The sequence below is a fragment of the Cervus canadensis genome, chromosome 4 (genome assembly GCF_019320065.1).
Source record: "Cervus canadensis isolate Bull #8, Minnesota chromosome 4, ASM1932006v1, whole genome shotgun sequence".
Lineage (NCBI taxonomy): Eukaryota > Metazoa > Chordata > Mammalia > Artiodactyla > Cervidae > Cervus > Cervus canadensis.
In genome coordinates this window covers 57,276,204-57,298,239 of record NC_057389.1, presented here as the reverse complement: position 1 = coordinate 57,298,239, position 22,036 = coordinate 57,276,204, and the positions used below count along the sequence as shown (strand labels likewise).

At 38.8% G+C, this 22,036-nt stretch overlaps 1 protein-coding gene across 5 annotated transcripts in view; it reads right to left on the bottom strand.

Annotated features, from left to right (window-relative positions):
• PFDN1 (prefoldin subunit 1) overlaps nt 1-22,036 on the bottom strand; it is a 68,033-nt gene that overhangs the window by 11,131 nt on the left and 34,866 nt on the right. For all 5 annotated transcript variants that reach the window (XM_043465332.1, XM_043465333.1, XM_043465334.1 and 2 more), the window contains exon 3: nt 20,245-20,329. In XM_043465332.1, the coding sequence (XP_043321267.1) occupies nt 20,245-20,329 (85 nt within the window). The remainder of the gene's footprint in view (nt 1-20,244; nt 20,330-22,036) is intronic.

Sequence of the window (22,036 nt, the reverse complement as noted above, 5' to 3'; positions counted from 1 at the left end):
CTTAAGCCAGAGCGACAAAAATCAAATTTCCACTGGAAACAAAAACTACTCTGGCTGCAACACAGAGAATGAGCTAGAGCTAGGCTTCCTGCAGAAAGCCTGGTGAGTAATGAAAGGGTAATAGATGTATCCATGATATTGATCCCTTTAGTCCCTGGAGTAGCCAAAGGGCCCCCCACCTCCCCTGGGCAGTTGCCTCCACCTTGAGCACCCTCTGTCCACGTATCCCAGTGAACTATGCAAATACTGTTCTCTAGGTGCTGTGATGTGAAAAGGGCTGGGAAGCACTCGGTTAGAGAATACAAGTGTGAATGCTGAGAAACCTATTAGGAAGCCATTGTAATAATCTTAGAAAGAGATGACAGTATCTTAGTGGTGGCAATGGAGCTAGAGAAGCACAGATTTAAGAAATATTTAAGAGAAAAAGCTATCAGAGGACTTCACCATAACCTTCATTATTAATCAGAAGGGGGGGGGTGTCAAGAATACTTCCCAAGGGGATCAGGTTTGGAAGGAAAGATAGTAAGTTTGGTTTTAGACATGTTGAGTTTAAGGTTACTTGTGAAACATCTAAGTGAGATGTGAAAAGAAAACTAGATTGCATCCCGGAAGTTCACAGAAGTCTGGGCTAGAGATACAAGTTTACTTATAGTACTTGAAGCCATGAGAATGATTGGAATTCTTATAGAAAGAATTCAGAATAAAAGGACTTAGCCTTACAGGAAGTCAACATTTAGGAAGAATGAAAGGAAGAAGCGGAACCAGCAAGTAACTAAAAAGGAGGGGCACTGTTTCACAAAAACCGAGAGAAGAGTGGTTCAGGAAAAAAGGATAAGATGATTAGAAATCACTGGATGTGTTCCAGTAGGAACCACGACAACACATCAGAAATGTTGAGGGCAGTGGGGGGGAAGCGCTCCATCAAGTGGCCTTGGAATATCTTCTAACTTTAAAATGTCTAGGAAATTTCCTGGCAGTCCAGTGGTTAGGACTCCTCGCTCTCACTGCTGAGGGCCCGGATACAATCCCTGGCCGAGGAACTAAGACCCCACAAGCCAAGCAGCACAGCCAAAAAAACTGAAAATAAAAATTAAAAGTCTATAGCTCTTTGAGACCTGACCCTAAAACTTCATGAAGGGAAACCACCGGATATTTTAATTGTCACAGATGAGCCCCAAGAGTACACTAAGTGTCAGGACAAATTAATTTTACCTCTTAACTTCAAAGGAGACACTGGGCTTCACAAAGGTCTAACACAAGAGTGGTAGAGTATCAGTATACTCTACACCCAAGGAAATTATTAGAAGGGCTGAATTGCTATATTCAGGAAATAAATACACAAAGAAATTTATCCTTCAGAGATCACGCAATGCCACAACTGAGAACTGTGTGTTGTACAAATCTCCTAACAGTATATTAAACACGGTAAATATTTGATTCAGGGCCTGCAGGAAAGAGATCAGAAAAAGGATGGGCAAAGACAACTACCAATATCACAACCCTGGGGTCTCTGATTCCTTTCTAAAATAAACAAACCAAAAAACCCTAAAATTTAGAGCCCAACTAGAACATTATTCTAAGTTTCATCATATTTGAGAAATAAATGTACACAGTACATAAGTCTCATGAAAACAAGTTTTACAAAAGGAAATTTTCTAATATGCATTAGTTTCTTCTGCTTTTTCAGGGTCAGAAAGCCTGACCTAACAACAGGACAATCGATACTCTACAAGTCTTCCAAATGAGCAAATAAAACAAGTTTTACTATTTCAGTTTGTCTTTAGTTTGCCCTCTTACAAGAAGAGCAAAAGGATCAAATCAGCAGTGTTTACTATGGAGTTTGGCCTGTAGGCATGGTAAAGGGGTAGGTGAACAAAGGTGTGCCCTCTGAGAGCGGAAGTGAGGGCAACACCTTGCATTCTTAGAAGTGGAGGTGTAACTGACTCACCCGTGGTGGCAAGACTAACATGCAAATATGTGTGGCAAAAGCCAGAAGTCGGTCTGATTCTACTCTTTGCTTCAAGCAAGTTAAGAATTTATATTTTCTTACAACTCAACAACAAAAGGTACACAACCCAGTTAAAAAACAAGCAAGGGACCCTCGAGTAGACATTTCTCCAAGGAAGATATATTAGTGGCCAATTAGCACATGAAAAGATGTTCAACATCATTACTCACTGGGGAAACGCAAACAAAATCACAATGTGATACTATTTTACACCCACTAATATGGTTACAATCAAAAATGGAAAATAAGCGTTAATGAAGACACAGAGAAATCAGAACCCTCATATATGATGGTGGGAAATGTACAATGATGCAGCTGCTATGGAAAACAGTTTAGTAGCTACTCAAGAAACTGAAAAGACAAAATTATGGTAAGACCCAGCAATTCTACTCCCAGGTGTATATCCAAGGAAGAAAAAGGAAGACAGGTGTAGTACCAGAAACTTGTGACTGTTAGCAGCATTACTCATAATAGCCCAAAAGTAGGAACCACCCAAATGTCCATCAGTTGATAAGAAGATAAACTAAATGTGGTATATCCATATAATTGAATATTATTCAGCATAAAAGGAAAGAAGTACTGATACATGTTATAACACAGATGAACTTTGAAAACACTAAGCTAAGTGAAAGCAGCCAGACTCAGAAAGCCACATACTGTGTGATCCATTTATATGAACATCCAGAACAGGCAAATCTACAGAGACAGAAAATAAATGAATGATTACCAGGTGCTGGGGGAAGGGGAAATGGGAAGCAAATGCTTAATGATTAACGGGTTTCTTCTGGGAGGTGATGAACATGTTCTAGAATGAGACAGTAGTAAGGCTGTGTTTAAAAACAGGCATGGCAATGCAAGTTCCGAATGAATTATTTTCAGAGCAAATTAGTCTTTACTCCACCCAGAGGCTGACAGTAACACATACACAAACCAGGCAGGATAAAATAAACTGACGTATTAATTTCTGAAAATTAATGTTACCAGCAGAAGCATTAACATTTCATGAGTTTATAAGGTACTCTGGGAGAGACTATGGACAAACAAAGGCAAGGAAACTTCTATGTGATCACAATATTACTTTCCAATCGAGTAACATATTTATACAACTAAAAAAATAGAGATACGGCAACCGGAAACCCATAAAAGGACCAGGAGACAGTGAAAACAAGTAAGAGCTCAAAGCCACTAAAGCACAGATGCATGACTCATGGGCACCTCCTCTGCTGATTTGCACAGGTCATCAGAGGGCAGAACCAGAGAACTACAAACTCACTCTAACACCAAAGGGTTATTTTATAAAGCTTTTAAAAAACCTCAGCTTTGTTTTTACTCAGAAAGAGAAAAGGGAAACTGATAGTTACACCTGTTCATATCACCAAGAAATCACTGCTCTCTAACTCTGAGCTAACCCTCTAGGTCAGACAAGCAGCCCAAGGCCTTGGCTCATTGCTCTGAGGGCACTGAGAGGTCAGGTCACATTGCCCAGTGACACTTCTCCATCAGGCTGATAAAGGGGCTCGTATCATGATGAAATCACTCCACAGACCAGACGTCGCAGCTGCCACTTGTCCCAACTCCACACCCACCCAAGTTACCATGGAACTGGTACAAACAGAAAGGAGTTGAACATGCTATTAGCTCTGATCTAAGTAGCTGACATAAGACCAATTAAATTTATAACGACACTGGAGTAATAAAGAGCACTTGGCACCCTTCTCTTTGCAAACATGATTCAAGGGGTGGTTTTTCTTTTGCCCTTCCTTCAATTTCCAGACACAAGGCCACTTAGAAGCCACTTTATCTCTTTACTCAAAGAGTTGGTATTTAGGGGTTTATAATTTTATAATAAAAGGACCACTAACATTAGAGGACCCAGCTACTGGAAGTATCCAACCATGGCATAGGAATCCTCATTTCTTTCAGAGTAAAAGTGGTTAGAAATTAGAATCGGGAATCCTGGGTTCCCATTATGATCTGCGCTTCCTTTCCCATCAATTCTGATTCTGGCTCTGTGAAGGACATGTGATCTCCATTTCTGAAACACTGGCAGAAGCCAGCTAGTTTCAGCCAAGTCACTCAGTCGTGTCTGACTTTTGCAACCCCAAAGACTGCAGCACGCCAGGCTTCCCTGTCCATCACCAACTCCCAGAACCTACTCAAACTCATGTCCGTTGCATCGGTGATGCCATCCAACCATCTCATCCTTTGTCATCCCCTTCTCCTCCCACCTTCAATCCCGCCCAGCTATTTTAGGAGATGGCTTCACCACAGAATCCATGGCCATTAGGAAGTGAGAGCAGGAGATCTCACCAACCTGTTGGCACTCGCATCCTTGAGCCCACTGACTAGCCTTAACAATGTCTGTATTTATGCTACATGTGAAAGGAGTCATTGGGTCCCTTGACCACATTTACATGTATATACTAAAGCTATCAACAATGGATCCTCTGAATAAAATACAGAAAGTTACATGTCCTTATAGAATACCCTACAGTAAACTGAATAAATTACATATATTTACTAGTGTGAAGAGAACTCAAAAAAAGGTAAGTTACTTAAAGACATGAACAATATAATGTCATTTGTTGATTACAGGATGTTATGAAACATGGCTTGGAAAGTTATACCTAACAGCTCATAGCAGTTTCTCCTAGTTAGTGGGAATGAAACTAATGTAGAACCAGGAGGCAAGTTACAAAGCAGACTTCAATTTCATTAGTATGGTTTTATTTTTGTAAAAAAACAAACAAAAATAAACAAATATCACAGTATACTAACATTTGTTAGCTCTGAGTGATGAGAACACAGGTGTTTGTCGTGTTAGTTTCGTACATTTGTGTACCTTTATTTTCTTCCCAATTAAAAGGGAACTTTTATCTTAGAAGCATGTTGTGGCAAAATGCTCCATCAGTAAATAGTTACTAAGCATCCACCATATGAAGTAACAAAACCTTGCATTTACCAAGTAGCTAATGTGTGCCAGCCACCAAGTGACTTGTATGTATCATGTTATGAGGTAGGTACTTCCTGTAAGAAGGAAGAAGTGCTGATTCTCTTCACCTCCAGTTTTCACCAGCTATCCATCCTGGCCTCCTCAATCTACTCTCAGGAAGACTTCTGACTGGTGTGTTTAGAAAAAGGAACTATGGCTTGGCCCCTGCCACTCTGCCAGGATCTGCCTGCTTGCAGAAGGTACACATTTTCCTCATAAACTTGACAGATATGCTCTCCCTGCCTCTGCAGAGAGAGACCTGTACTTGTCCCAAACTTCCAGAGATTTGCTGGGTAACTTAACTCTGGATCAGTATTAGAAATCATTATTACTGCTGCACACCTAAGACACATCCTTCAACCTAATCTTCACCAGTAATAACAGTAAAATATATTTTAAATTTTCATATCAATATGCCCAACTTTCAGTTGATTCCATACTTAAACAGGAAATAAGAGGGTTATTTACTGTCCTTATCCCATCAACCCTGCTGTTGTTGCTATTTTATAGAAAAGTATATTCAGGCTTAGAGACACTAAGTAATTTACCCAAGGTGATAGTATGTGGCAGAGTTAGAGTTCAAATTCATATTCACTGATTCCAGAGTTCATCTTATTATGTCAAGGCATTATGCTGTGCTTATCAGAGCCAAGAAAAGCAGTGCCAATTACTTGCTAAGAATTTGTAAGAGGAACTCAAAAAATATTCTAAAGGTTGAAGTATTTTTTAATATACACTGAAAGAGGGTAGGAAACTGCACATTTGTATATGCATATGTGTTGAGTGTATATAAGCAACAGTGAAAGTACTATATTATAAAATCCTTTTAGGGAACTTTTAACCTTCAAAACTAGTAGGCATGTTTGCTTCCACCCATGTAAGCACACTCCTCCCTCAAATCTTACCCAAGAAACCACAGATACATATAGGCAGTGGTTCTAATCTCCTGTGCTTTAAATGAACTATGTTGCACCACTCCCTGCTGTAGTCCCCCAGAGAGCACGATCAGCTCTGAGATTAACTAGATATCGGTCTCTACATTCTGCAATCTCTCCCCAGAGAAAGCAAACTGTCCCTCAACAGACCAGGCCTGCCCAGCTCCAGGTCAGTGCTAATGGGAGAAGGCCACAACGCCCCAGAAACTCAGGTCTAACCGGGCTGACAGCGTCTGCTGCAGCACAAGACCAGGGGCCCGCAGAGCCCCCCTGACCATGGGGGAAGCCGGTCTCATCACTGCAGTCTGGCCCCTTCACAGCAGAGACTTGCCCCACGTGCGTGTTCACTCAGTTCTCTGAATTCACACTGCACACTGTCCACACCTCTGCACAGAGCTTTTACACCCTGCTGCAGCGCCCTTGGCTCAGTACATGAACCTCGTCTACACCTCCTGTAAGTAAGCTACCTTTTCTCCTTGGTTGATCTAATCCAGTTCCATGACTTTAAACACCACCTATAAACTGACAATTTATAGACAATTCCCAATTTTATTTCACTAGCCTGGAGTTCCAGATTCCTATTTCCAACTGTCTACTCAACATTTCTACTTGGGTGTCTAGCAGTATCTCAAAGGTTAACAAGGCCCAAAACAAACTTTCAATTTGCTTTTAAAATTACTTTTGAAACTTGAAAATTGACTAAGAAATACTGATCTGTGAATTATCAACAGCATATATGTTCCCATAAACATGTGGAATCTCTGTGGAGCCCATCACACATGGAGTGCTGTGTGGAAACCACAGTGAATGAACAGCATTGCACTTGGAATAACTACTCGCCCAGAACAAGGAGAACTTAACGTGAGTATAAACCATACTGATTTCATTCATTTTAGCCTTCACTTCTTTCCCTTAGGCCTTTCCAGCTTCATTTCTCACTTTAACTCTCCATTCTACCACTCTACTTTCAGACTTCTGGTCATAGCATTTTTTTGCTTTGAAATGCTGACTCCCCTGACCCAATCCTAGGTATTAATAACAAAGTTCTAACTGATCTTCAAGGCCCAGCTAAAATGCCTCCTTCTCTCATGAACCCAATCCAGATCTCTACAACAGGTGATGAGTGATATATGTGGAAGGAAGGAGGTATGGTTCTTTTATAGCAGGTTCAGAACTTTCAGTCTCTCTTTCATCCCTACACTCAGTTGTTTTGGCTCTGCCTTAGAATATATCCAGATTCTGATCATCTCCACTGCCACCACCATGGTCTAAGCCACCATCAATCTCTCACCCAGACATAATGCAACAGCCTCCTGACAAGGCTCCTTGCTCCCACACTTACTCTCCATAATCCATTTTCACCAAAGCATCCAGAATGGTGAGATTTAAAACGTAAATGTAAATCAGATAATATCATTCCTCTGGTTCAAAATCCTCCCCAAACTCCCAACTTCAGACCATAATACAAAATCCTTAATATGGCCTACAAAGCCCTATATAATCTATTCCCTGATACCTCTCTGATTTCATCTCCTGCTATTCTTGCTCACTCAGCTCAGCTGACATGTCCTCCTTGCTGTTCCCACAACTCATCAAATATGCTCTTACCTCCAGGGTTTTCATACTCACTGTTCCCTCTGCTTGGAACCCTCTTCTCCGAGATGTACACATACATTACTCCCGAGATGTACACATACTTTTACTCCCTTCAGGTCTCTCTGCTCAAAAATCACCTTATCAGAGAAACCCTCCCTGTCAGCACTACGTAAGACAGCTTATATATATCTCACCATTCTCTATCTCTTTATTCTGTGTTGTTTTTCTTTCTAACATTTATCAATTATTTATTATCTGTCCCCTCACTCCCATTTTCCAGAAAGTAAGTTCCATGCCATCAGGGCCTTTGCTAATTATGTCTTCTTTGCCTATAATAGTGCCTGGCACACAGTATTACAATAGACTGTAGGTTCCTTGATGTATAAAAATAAGAACAAAAAACCTCCACAGTGAGTCAAAACACCAAAGTACACTGTATAATCAAGACACCCAGCAAATATTTAATGACACATTTTTTTTTTTACATGCATACACTTCTTCTGGCCTACTTATTACTGGTCAGAGCCTTATCTCATGAATCTTAGAATTGTTTACCCAGGTGGCACCAGGGGTAAAGAATCTGTCTGCCAATGCAGGAGACAAAAGAGATGCAAGTTTGCTCCCTGGGTCTGGAAGATCGCCTGGAGGAGGAAATGACAACCCACTTCAGCATTTTTGCCTAGAAAATCTCACAGACAGAGGAACCTGGCAGGCTACAATCCATGGGGTCACAAAGAGGTGGATGTGACTGAGTGTACACACAGTCCAAAGGAAGGAAAAATCCATTGTAGGTGGTAAATTCAAACCCTGATATTGAAAGCATCAACACTTAAAAATTAAGGCAGCTGACATTTTACAATTAATTTCAAAACTTGATACATTTTAAGGATCAACTCTAGTACCAGAAGCTCCTCTTCCTCTTATGTTTTCCATCACCATCTACCTTTTATTTCCCTCTCATGCCTTCTCTAAAGAGAAAGACACTAAAGAGAAAGCCTGCCTTAATGAAGGATCTGAATTTGAACCTCAAATATCCAGAAGTGCAAAGTGATTTTTTTTCACAAGTTTCTGGAGCTGATTAAACTTGACCATAAATGATGTCAATCTTGAGCTACTTGTAAAGGTTTTAAGTACTGCCATACATGTCATTCCACATGAATCACAAGACTTCATCATCAACTATATAGCACAGATAGTGTTGAAGACTGAGCTCTAAACTATATCTCTAAGACCCTTTAGTTCAGTTAAAATGATTGTGTGTTTCATTAAATTAGGCAGTAAGGCAGGTTGGTGACTTAAGAAATGCCTAAAAGGAACAAGCACTCCAAAAGCTTGCAGTGTCCAACCACTCAGATTTCAAAGCTTTAGGTAAATATCAGGATCTTCATTAAAAACAGGCTTTCCCAAGATACTCCTTAGCGAGAATCTCTAATAAAAGCAATCCATTCTTTCTTTGGCAGTAAAGTGGCCAGATTCAGACCAAAACAAAACACACATACAAAAAAAAAAAAAAAAAAAAAAACAGAAGAATCACACAAAGGGATTTTTGGATAGGACTTCAGACATAAAAATCAATAAGCAACTTCAGAATATAAAAATCAATAAATGCCCAGGTGAGTCAACAAAGAATGTGGAACACCAGAAATATAACTGCAAATCTGCTTCCAGTTTTCACACACTCTACTGCTGGTAAATGCATAACAGGGGACAGGAAAGACATTTAACTCACTCCTTCAGTCATCATCAATTCCTGGGTGGGGGAAGACCCCCTACAGAAGGGATAGGCTACCCAACTCTAGTATCCTTGGGCTTCCCTTTTGGCTCAGCTGGTAAAGAATCCACCTGCAATGCGGGAGACCTGGGTTTGATCCCTGGGTTGGGAAGATCCCCTGGAGAAGGGAATGGCTACCCACTCCAGTATTCTGGCCTGGAGAATTCCATGGACTGTATAGTCCATGGGGTCGCAAAGAGTCAGACACAACTGAGCGACTTTCACTTCAGTGATATTCAATAGCTTTACTAACAAGTACTAGATTGCGTTCATTCCAATCCCAAAGAAAGGCAATGCCAAAGAATGCTCAAACTACCACACAATTGCACTCATCTCACACGCTAGTAAAGTAATGTTCAAAATTCTTCAAGCCAGACTTCAGCAATACATGAACTGTGAACTTCCAGATGTTCAATCTGGTTTTAGAAAAGGCAGAGGAACCAGCGATCAAATTGCCAACATCCACTGGATCATCAAAAAAGCAAGACAGTTCCAGAAAAACATCTATTTCTGCTTTATTGACTATGCCAAAGCCTTTGACTGTGTGGATCACAATAAACTGTGGAAAATTCTGAAAGAGATGGGAATACCAGACCACCTGACCTGCCTCTTCAGCACCTGTAAGCAGGTCAGGAAGCAACAGTTAGAACTGGACATGGAACAACAGACTGGTTCCAAATATAGGAAAAGGAGTACGTCAGGCTGTAATTGTCACCCTACTTATTTACTTATATGCAGAGTACATCATTGAGAAAGGCTGGGCTTGGAGGAACACAAGCTGGAATCAAGACGCTGGGAGAAGTATCAATAAACTCAGATATGCAGATGACACCACCCTTATGGCAGAAGTGAAGAAGAACTAAGAGCCTCTTGATGAAAGTGTAAGAGGAGAGTGAAAAAGTTGGCTTAAAGCTCAACATTTCAGAAAACTAAGATCATGGCATCCAGTCCCATCACTCATGGCAAATAGATGGGGAAACAGTGGAAACAGTGAGGGACTTTATTTTTCGGGGTCCAAAATCACTTCAGATGGTGATTGCAGCAATGAAATGAAAAGACGCTTACTCCTTGGAAGGAAAGTTATGACCAACCTAGACAGCATATTGAAAAGCAGAGACATTACTTTGTCAACAAAGGTCCAATCTAGTCAAGGCTATGGTTTTTCCAGTGGTCATGTATGGATTGTAGAGATTACTATAAAAGAAAACTGAGTGCTGAAGAATTGATGCTTTTGAACTGTGGTGCTGGAGAAGACTCTTGAGAGTCCCTTGGACTGCAAGGAGATCCAACCAGTCCATCCTAAGGGAGATCAGTCCTGGGTGTTCATTGGTAGGACTGATGTTGAAGCTGAAACTCCAATACTTTGGCCACCTGATGTGAAGAGCTGACTCATTTGAAAAGACCCTGATGCTGGGACAGATTGAAGGCAGGAGGAGAAGGGGATGAGAGAGGATGAGATGGTTGGATGGCATCACCGACTCAATGGACATGAGTTTGGGTGAACTCCGGGAGTTGGTGATGGACAGGGAGGCCTGGTGTGCGCCGATTCATGGGGTTGCAAAGAGTCGGACACAACTGAGTGACTGAACTGAACTGACTGACTATATTGCTATCTCCACTTTACAGAAAGTTATTTCTATTACTAGAAGAAGTTAAGGTGAAGAAAGATCAAGAGCCAAATCCACAGAAAGGTTTATGTTGGCAATGTGAGTTAAAATTATCAACACATGCAGATGTACTGAAGTCACATATGTGATTAATTTTAAACAACCTGACTCTCTGGGAACACTAAGTTAGTGTAGTAGAGAGTACTATATAGATGTCTATCCTTACAATATCCATTTCTAATCACCATCTTCTCCACCTCACCCTCTCTCACAGGCTAACTGCACATTTCCACTGTCAAAAACCACACTAAAGTTATGCAAAAAACCACAATCACTTGGTTAATCTCAAGCATAACCACTGATGAGAACATGCTCTTTGAGTCCCCCAGCTCCGGCTCTCCACTATAAGTGGATGTGCATATGTGAGCCCTATGGGGTTTGGGCAAAGAGAGAGCTCAAACAATGTACTTGTCAGCACTTCAAACAAAAAACCCATTCAACGAGAATGGCACCATGTTACTTTTGCCCTTTCTCCCTCCTTAGGAACTAAATTAAACAGATTACAGACAGTGGCAAGAGCTGGTCTTATAACAGCCTCCCCCTTATTTGTTATTTTTAGCAATTTAGTCCGACAACGCCCGACAACTAAACATGCCTAGAATAGCTAAAGGGAGGGGGGATTATCAGATACTACCAGCAAAACACTAGTCATCACTTCCTCCAACCCTAAGAAAGAATCATTTTCCATGTCTTTATAGCATCACACAACATTTGAGCTTTTAGTCTCATACAAAAACAGAGCACATATAAAACATCAGTGGAAACTGATAATGCTTCCTGACATGAAGTATTGTTCCACCCTCATGTGTTTTCTTAAAAACAAAAGCAGAATAAAATGAACTAAACTGTTTTATACAAAAGTTAGGAGTTTAATGCATGTGTGTCCATTTTGGAAAAATACCCTCACAAGATAATTACCTATCGAAAAGAACAGCCTCATGAATAGTGATGGAATTCAAATATTTTTATTATCCTGGTGGCAAATGAGAGATTTGTTTGAAACAAGACAAAGTGAGATGGGAGAAAATCCTCTAATTAATTATAATTAGCAAGACAGCATCAACCATAGACACTACTTTTAAAGAAATAATGGAGTAAAAATGCTTTGAAAAATGAATAAAATGGTAAAAATAAAAATAGTAAAGTCCTAAGCAGTATAACTATCTGTATCAGCAGATTAACTAAAATTCATTAAAACACACTTCATAAAATTTGCCACTTATAAAAAAAAGTCCACATACACTCAAGGAATTTAATAATTTTTCAACATTTTCTGAATATTTTTGCCACTATTCTAAGTATCATGTATTTTACATGATCACTAAAAGATAAAACACTACAAATGATAACATTCCTTGAGAATGCTACTTTATCAATGTGGTGTTAATAAGCTATTACACAGCTCTATCCAAAAGTATCTCTAGAACAGGTGATACCTAATGTAAACTACCTTTAAGCCATCACACACACAATCTCTGTGATTTCAATAACTTAAGCAACTACTGCAAAGATCAAAGGAGATGCTGTCACCTCGTATTACATTTTAGCTGGCCAAGCCGTAGACAGACAACTAATTATATTTACCTGCAAAAATATGGTTACAATTAACTTTTTAAAATTAAGATAATGATCTGAATAGAAAGGAAACTGGGTTTTTTGTTCTGGTCTGTCTCCCTCCATCTTTTCATTTTAAGGGGGCACTTTTGCTTCTAAACTGGCAATTTAGAAAAAGAACAAGGTTCTAACAATAAATGTAATAGAAGTGACCCTAGATATCTTTTAGTCCAACCTTCTTTTACAGATGAGGACACCAAGGATTAGAATACAGCAAGGGCTAGAATCCAGAACTCATAACTCAACAGAAGGTATTTAAATGAGAATTTAGTATTTAAATTAGGAATTTAGAGTAATGAATGCTCTACTACAAGTCTATTTGACTTTGAGATCTCTATTTATGGTTCAAAGATCAGTTTGGATCTTGGTTTTTTTGAGTTAACATACACAGTGTGCTCATTAATACAGGTGTGGCCTGTCCACATTAAGTATTGAACAACTCATTTCTTCTGGCCAGCATCTATTACTTCAGATTAAAGGAGACCTATCATATAAAGACTGATGAGAGTAAGAATCTAGTATGTGCTGTGTGTGAAAAGTCACTTTAGCCACATCTGACTCTTTGCAACCCTATGGACTGTAGCCTCCCACACTCCCTTGTCCATGGGATTTTCCAGGCAAGAATAATGGAGTGGGTTGCCATGGCCTCCTCTAGGGGATCTTCTCAACCCAGGGATCAAACCTGCATCTCATGTCTCCTGTATTGGCAGGCGGGTTCTTTACCACTACTGCCACCTGGAAAGCCCCAAAAATCTAGTACAAAGAAAAGTATACTGACCAACTTCACCTTACCATCAAGTTACAAGAGCAAGGAGACATGCAAATAACAGAAAACAAAATTCAAATTCTAACTCATCAAAAGAAATAATTCACTAGGCAGCCTGAAAATGAATGGAGGAACTCAGGCATGGGAGGGAGGAGGCTAAGGACAAATATCTATGGTTAGACAAAGAAAAGTACAGACCATATAAAGCATACAGCAGCAAAGGCTGAGGTCAACAACCCTCTAAAGCATTCAAAGGAAGAGTCTGGTGTGGTTGTGGACAAGTGTTCCACCCTGGGAATGTATCCTAGAAGAAAACAATAACTGAATCAAGATGCAAAAAGCTGAATTCTGGACTAACTGGAATGTAAAACTTTTTAAAAATCTTAATCACAAAATGAAGACACAGCAATGAACAGATCAAACCAAAGGAGTATGTGTGTAAATTATCGGTAATATGCACTTCACAGACAAACAAGAAATGGTCAATAAAGGGCAAATCTACCTGGACTGGTTACATCTGAAGTTCTTACCAGAACTGAAATACTTCTACTGAGGAAATGAAATATACCACGGACAGTTTACATTTGGGCAAATATTAGCACTTGAATCATATCACATATATATTGACCAAGATACTGATAATATTGATAATAACCAATAAATACTCAACCAGAAAAAGGAAAAGATTCACTCTTCTCTGAAAGCCACAGAGGAGGATCACATAGCTACATTAAGCTACATGTCCTAAAACACATATATTTCACTATAACTCTAGCCTTCCAACCATCAGGCCCTTTTAGACCTAAGTCTTAAATAACTAAAAACTATTTTAAAACAAACATTCATTTTTATGTATGCTGAGAATGCAAATGAACTCTACAAAGAGATAAGTATTCATCAGATACACAGATGATACTACCCTTATGGCAGAAAGCGAAGAACTAGAGAGCCTCTTGATGAAAGTGTAAGAGGAAAGTGAAAAAGCTGGCTTAAAACTCAACAGTCAAAAAATGAAGATCGTGGCATCCAGTCCCATCATTTCATGGCAAATAGATGGGGAAACAGTGGAAACAGTGACAGACTTTTTTTGGGCTCCAAAATCACTGCAGATGGTGACTGCAGCCATGAAATTAAAAGATGCTTGCTCCTTGGAAGAAAAGTTATGACCAAGCTAGACAGCATATGAAAAAGCAGAGACATTACTTTGCCAACAAAGGTCCATCTAGTCAAAGCTATGGTTTTTCCAGTAGTCAGGTATGGATGTGAGAGTTGGACTATAAAGAAAGCTGAGTGCCAAAGAACTGATGCTTTTGAACTGTGGTATTGGCGAAGACTCATGAGAGTCCCTTGGACTGCAAAGAGATCCAACCAGTCCATCCTAAAGGAAATCAGTCCTGAATATTCATTGGAAGGACTGATGCTGAAGCTGAAACTCCAATCCTTTGGTCACCTGATGCAAAGAACTGAATTGTTTGAAGAAACCCTGATGCCAGGCAAGACTGAAGGCAGGAAGAGAAGGGGACAACAGAGGATGAGATGGCTGGATGGCATCACTGAATTGATGAACATGAATTTGAGCAGGCTCCGGGAGTTGGTGATGGACAGGGAAGCCTTGCATGCTGCAGTCCATGGGGTCGCAAAGAATCAGACACGACTGAGTGACTGAACTGAACTGATTCATATCTGAAATCCCAACATACGGAACAATAAGAGAAGCTTCACCCAAGACTCCCAAATTCAAATAAACATAGAAAAGAGATTATTTACTAAACTTGTAATTACTTCTTTTTTTAATTTTAAAGACACCAGACATGCCTAGCTATCTAGTTACTACTGAAGGTGGGTAATCACCAAGCTAACTTTTAGAGCAGAGACATTTTATATTTCACTTCTCTCCAGATACTCAAACTCTCCTGGGACAGAGTAGGAGATGTCTCTGGAAAACAGATCTCCTCAGCAAGAGGCTAAGAGATAAACTACGCAAATATTTTATGAAAACATCTTGTCTTCTTAAGGGTAAAAATGAGCTGTCTGCATGTACCCCAATGTTCACTGCAGCACTACTTAAAACAGTCAGGACATGGAAGCAACTTAAGATGTCCATCGACAAATGAATGATGGTGGTACATATATTCAAAGGAATATTAGCCATAAAAAAGAATAAATCTGAGGATGAACCTAGAGCCTGTAATGCACAGTGAACTAAGTCAAAAAGAAAAAGACAAATATCATATATTAATGTATATATATATGGAATCTAGAAAAATGGTACTGATCAATTTATTTGGGGGGTTGCAACAGAGATGCAGACATACAGAACAGACTTGTGGACATAGTGGGGGAAGGAGAGGGTGGGATGAATTGACAGAGTTAGCACTGAATCAAATACATTACCATATGTAAAACCACCAGTGGGAACTTGCTGTATGATGCAGGGAGCTCAACCAAGTCTTCTGTAACAACCAAGACCAGTGGGATAGGATGTAGGTGGGAAGGAGGTTCAAGAGGCAGGGGACATATGTATACCAATGGCTGATTCATGTTGACATATGGCAGAAACCAACACAACACTGTAAAGCTATCACCCTCCAATTAAAAATTTTAAAAATGAGTTGTCTGGAAAGATAAATTATGGCACAACTATATAATGGACTACATATAGCAATGAAAATGAACAAATCACAATCTCAACATGAACATATCGAATAGTTCACAGACACAATGTTGAGGGAAAGAAGAAAAGCAAAAAATATGGAGATTGATTTTGTTCATATAAAGTTCAAAAACTTTTGAGGGGTACCTATAGAGGTAGTAAAACTTTTTATAAAAGAAAATAAGTATCCAAAAGTTAGAGTTACCTGGGGGAGGGGGAGAACAGGCAAGAATGGAAGCAGGTGGCACTCTGGTGTCCTGTCAATGTTTGATTTCTTGACTTGGATGATTGTTACAGGTGACTGCTTTATCATTACTGATTAAACTACATGAATTTTAACACATATTTCTGTAAATGCTGTATTTCACTACAAAATAAATAAATGATGAATTTTTTAATGGATTCTAAACTTTGAGGTATGCAAGCAGATGAACCACTGGGTGTAATTCTTGTTTAATATATGTAAAACATTCTGCCACTGGCTTTGCTCTCACCTGCCCTTCTCTCCTCATTGAAAACACAGATAAGAATCAGTGCTTAACATACAGTAGTGTCCACCTGACATCACCTCCAAAGAGGGTGTCCCATCATACACACAAAGGCACCAGCCCAAAAGTGAAGGGCAAAAACTAGGCATCCATCCAAGTGCCTACCAGTCACCACCCATGCTGTGGAAAAAATGATCCTTCTTAGGCAGAGTGAAATATCCTTCATCATGGGAACTACTCCAAAACATTTTCTCATCAGAGTCTCAGAACTCAGCCAACTGCAGAGTGTCACAGGCACCTCCTATCCACTTTTCTTGCCACTAGTCTTCCTATTTGTTTCAGGAACTATAATCTGACCATAATAGCCATTTTTATGGAAGAGTCAGGAGTTTCACAGTTTCTCAGATTTTACTTATAGCATGGGCTAGAGAGCTATTTCACAACTCTGGGATCGAAACATTCTGCGTCAGAAGTGGTATTATGCAGGGCAGAATGTCTTAATTTCCTTATTCTTATTTTTATTGTGTCATTGCTGAGCTAACCCGGGTGGTGGAAGGGTGGGAACCACGTCAGAGAAAGAGAGGAAGGAAAGTGGTCAACCAATATTTGCATATGCCTAAAATACAAGGCGAATTTTAGACTTTAGGCAGATGAGCCTGAAGCAGTAATTCAATGAGAGAGAACACAGGAGAATGACAGTCAAAATGTATTCAAACACATCAATGAAAGCTAACAGTTACCTCAAGTATTCCAAATACTTGAGAGTCAAAAGGCAAAAGGAGTCAAAAATTCAGCTCTAGCTCATCTAAATGCTGAATCTAAGTTTTTGCAACTGTAAAAGTCCACAAGTAATTGTTTGGTTTTTTTTACTCCCCAAAAGTGAGCAAAAATATAGGATATATTTTTTACTCTTTAGAAGATACATATCTCTTCAATCCATCAATAGGGTTTTAGGTCAACTTTAACTAAAACTGAAATTAAAAAAAAAAAAACAACCCGGGTCTTCCCTGGTGGTCCAGTGGTTAGGAGTCCACCTGCCAGTGCAGGGGACAAAGGTTCAATCCCTGGTTCAGGAAGATCCCATATGCTGCAAGGCAACTAAGCTTGTGGACCACAACTACTGAGCCCACGCCCCCAATAAGCCACCACAATGAGAAGGCCCCGCACTGCAACTGTCCAGTGGCCCCTACTCACTGCAACTAGAAAAAGCCCTCAAGCAGCAACAAATACCCAGAGCAGCCATAAAAAAAAAAAAGAAAATTTTTAAAAACTTGTACTTTCCCGGAGAAGGGAATGGCAATCCACTCCAGGATTGACCCAAACCAAAAACCTTACTTCATGAGGGATGAAAGGTGCTAATCGAAGCAGCCTGGCCTTAGTCTGCAGAGTTATTGTATAAATTATGCCTCCTCAACTTAATAGTAAGGTATCTGAGGGTACAAATTAACAACAATAATGATAATTATGTTGGACTGGCAAGAAATACTAACGCTCAAAAGAACAGACTATATTTGAAAGGCAGAGTAATAACTGGAAGACTATAGAGCTCTGAATCTGTATCAAGCTTCCCAAGTAATAGTAAGTAATATTTGTAATGACTTCAACTCATAATAGTTTATATGCTCAAATCCTCACATTGTGCTATGAAACTAGAAAAATTAGAACAAGGGGAAAGCACTTAAGTTAATACTGAGGAATCAGAAAATGCTTCTCAGAAGTAGCCCTAAACTAAGATCTTAAGGGTTAACACAGTTGGTAGGAGGAAGAGGAAGTTCCCAGGCAGAGAGAAATACTCTTTTTATAGTTGTTAAGCATTTCAAATACCAACAAGCGAGCTAATCTATTCTATCATCTGACAGATATCAGAATACTCTTAACAGTATTTGAGAGACTCCATGAAAGGAAACTTTTGGAAAATGAATTTCCTGATATTCACCAGAGCTAAATAGTATGCTAAAATCATCATCTGTGGCAATTTTACCTTGGCATAGTTACCTTTTAACTATGAAAGTTAACATATCCTTGTTACAATTTATCCAACACAGAGGTTATAAGAAAAAAACAATTACAGCCACACCCCATCTAATTTTCTTAGGGTAACTAGTGTTAATTTAACACACATACTTACAACAAATCATATTCAATGTTCATATACAGATCTTGGCTTTTGTTTTCATAAAAAGAGAACTATTTACACATTACTTTGCCACTTATTCATCAGGACAATGTTTAGATATATCTACCAACAATTGCAAAAACACATTTTCTTTTTTTTTTTTCGTACTCTACATGAAATAATTTTGTTCAGTTTTTTTTTAAGGTATTTTTGTTCGGAAAACTCAACCTAGAAGAGTTGGGCTGACAAAAACGATAAAGTAGGAAATAATAAAAACCTGATTACTAAAAGGTAAGTTTTCTTTTTTCTGTTGTTTGCTTATTTGTTTTGTTTCACAATACATTTTCTAAGCTACAAAGTCATTATCAAGTCTGCTTAAATTTTCATCAGTAGTCAAACAAAAATAAGCCTAAGTAATCTAAAACACCACATGCTTGCCCAGCCATGCCAAGTTGGTGTCCCTGAGAAATCCCCAAAAGGCTGTAAGGGGTGTCTCATCAATTCAGTAAAAGGCTGAGTCAGATTCTGAACCACTGCCTCAAATAGTATTCAAAGAAATTAGATAAAGTGACCTATGAAGTCACTGTATCCACCCCCATCTCAGGAAATCTTGGTCCCCAAAAATAATGACCAGTTTTTTGTCCTATCCAACTTTTATTACATAGAGGATAGACCATTCACCAAAGTCCGAGAAAATTATTTCATTAAAGGTTTTAAGGACTTCCCAGGTGCCTTCCCTGGTAGCTCAGCTGGTAAAGAATCCACCTGCAATGCAGGAGACCCCAGTTCAATCTCTATGCTGGGAAGATCTCCTGGAGGAGGAAACGGCAACCCACTCCAGTGTTCCTGGACAGAGGAGCCGGTCAGGCTACAGTCCATGGGGTCACAAAGAGTCAGACACAAGTCAGACAACTAAACAGCAACAGCAAAGGTTTTAATGTGTAAGAAAATGATAATAATAAATTCCCAATTTTCCAAACACTTATAAAGTTATTATTCTTACCTATCATCTTTTTCCCTAAGAAAAAAAGATTGTTTTCTTGACTGGAGCACTATCCTTCAGATAGATAATTAGTTTTAGCTTGGTTGCCATGCCCTCCTTCAGGGGATCTCCCCAATCCAGGGACCAAACCCAGGTCTCCTGCACTGCAGGTGGATTCTTTACTGTCTGAGCCACCAGGGAAGCCCAATTATAGCTTATTATTCACTCTGTCCTTATCTAGAATCACAACATGTAAGAGTCATATATCTAGATTCTTTAACTACTATTATCATTACCTACTCTCACACCCATCTGCCACAATATGTGGTATTCACATACACACTGTGCTTTTATTTTTTAAGAATAAACATGTTCACTCAAAGGCAATGGAAGAAACACATTCAGGTTAACAACATCCTATCCTAAAGTATCCAAAACTCCCTAAAGTTTTAAGAGACTAGTCTTTTTTTTTTTTTGCTCATACACTGCCATAAAAAGACTGCATCATTAGCTCTAGCACAATCAGAAAAAATAAAAACAATGTGACATGACCTTGGTAGGCATACATTTTCATTTAATGTGACAAAATGAGATCATTACTTTTCTCCTAAAAGCTGACTACAGCTATCATCATTATTCACTCAAAACCTACTTACTTCCAATTCTTTAATTTTTTCTTCTGCTATCTTCTGTTTCTCTAACAGCTGATTATGAATTGCCTCCTTGGACTGAAGAATAAACCTAAAAACACAAAAAGGTTGAAGATTAAGCCACTTGACCACTATGTTCATCAATAACCATATGCCACAAACACTAAACAAAGAAAACCAGAATGATCATCTCCCAACTCAGAACAAATAAAATGCATTATTATGTTAATATGACCAACTTGCTCAGGAAACGTCCTCAGGCTGAAGCCTTCTTGGCTGAGAAGGAATAAAAGTTTAAAAGTAAATTTTGCCTTCATGGCTTAAGAAGGGAATCAGGCTTCAAGGATATTCATAGACAAAAGAAAAAAAGGGAGATAAAAATCTATTGCAGGCTAAAGGAAAACTGAACAAACAATAAAAATCCCCCCTAACTTTAATTTTTCAGTTTTCTGTATCAAACTTTATCTAGATATCTTTCAAACAATATTTGTAAATCACAGCTCTTCCTCCAATCTTTAAAAAATTTTCTTTGTAACAGCAGTAACTCATGACCTTTTAAAGTCACAATCAAGTACTGTGTTAGGATCAATGCATTAGTGTTTATATGAGTTCCTCACACAAAAAGCACTGTATAAGGCCCAGTATCTTTTACTATATCCAGAGTGTATAATACCTCTGAAAAGCTCAAAAAGCACAAGTGGAAATTTTCAACTTTTTCCATTTTACATTCAGGCACATTAGTTACAGTAGATGAGGACAGAAATATGGGGAAGCTTTAAAAATTAATACTAAATCTGTTTTGGGACTTTATGTTCATAAGTCTTGCTGCAGGCAAAGGAAGAAAAAACTATTTTTATAGCCTAAAGTAAGTAAACTGAAATATTTCCCATCCACTGGAAGCAAGGGAAAATCTCAATTATTCAAATCTCTTTCAAGATTGTCCAACTCAGTTATAACAAATTTTAAAAAATTAATTACGCAGGCTGTTTCTTCTCTTTGCATATAACTTAAGAGTTTAGCAAAAAACTAAACATCATCTCTTAAGAAGCCACACAAGAAAGCACATCAAATTAGCAAAAGACTGTTTCCTCTACCTACGTCACAAAAACAACACTGTATCTAGGTAGGTTCTTACCAAAAGGGTCTGTTGTCACAAACAAAAACAACAAAAAAGGACAACTCTAGCTTTGCCCAGACACCTGGAAGGAAACTTTTTTCCTCTCTTCATGAATACACCCTGACACACATATAACACAATCTGGTGTGATTCTCTCTTTCACTCCACAAATTATTAAGCATGTGTCCTAACAAGGACAGTCCAGGAAATTTAATTGATAACCCTAGTTTTCAGTACTAACTTGACCCTTTGCAAAAATCTTATTCATAAATTTACTGCAAAGACAGCCCACATTCATGCAAAACAAGGATTACCATGTAATGCTTTGTGTCCAAAATACTCATATTATTAGTCCAGGAGACAGGTGCTATTTCTTATAAGACTATTGTTTACAGAATATTTTTCTCAGAGCTAATTATTTAATGTAGTATTCAAAGAAAAGAGTTGTTTTGAACTGTAGTAAGTCTTGGTGACAACATATAAAAAGTATTACAAATCAAGGCCCCAGAGTTACCAAATTATGTCATTATACACACAATTTTACTAACAAAGGCTTTTGACCAAGGAAATAATTTTCAGAGTAAAATATACATTTTTTTTTTAAAATATACATTTTTAAATAGCACTGATTGCTGGCCAGTGAATAGTATTCTCAAATAATAGGTCATTAGACATTATCTT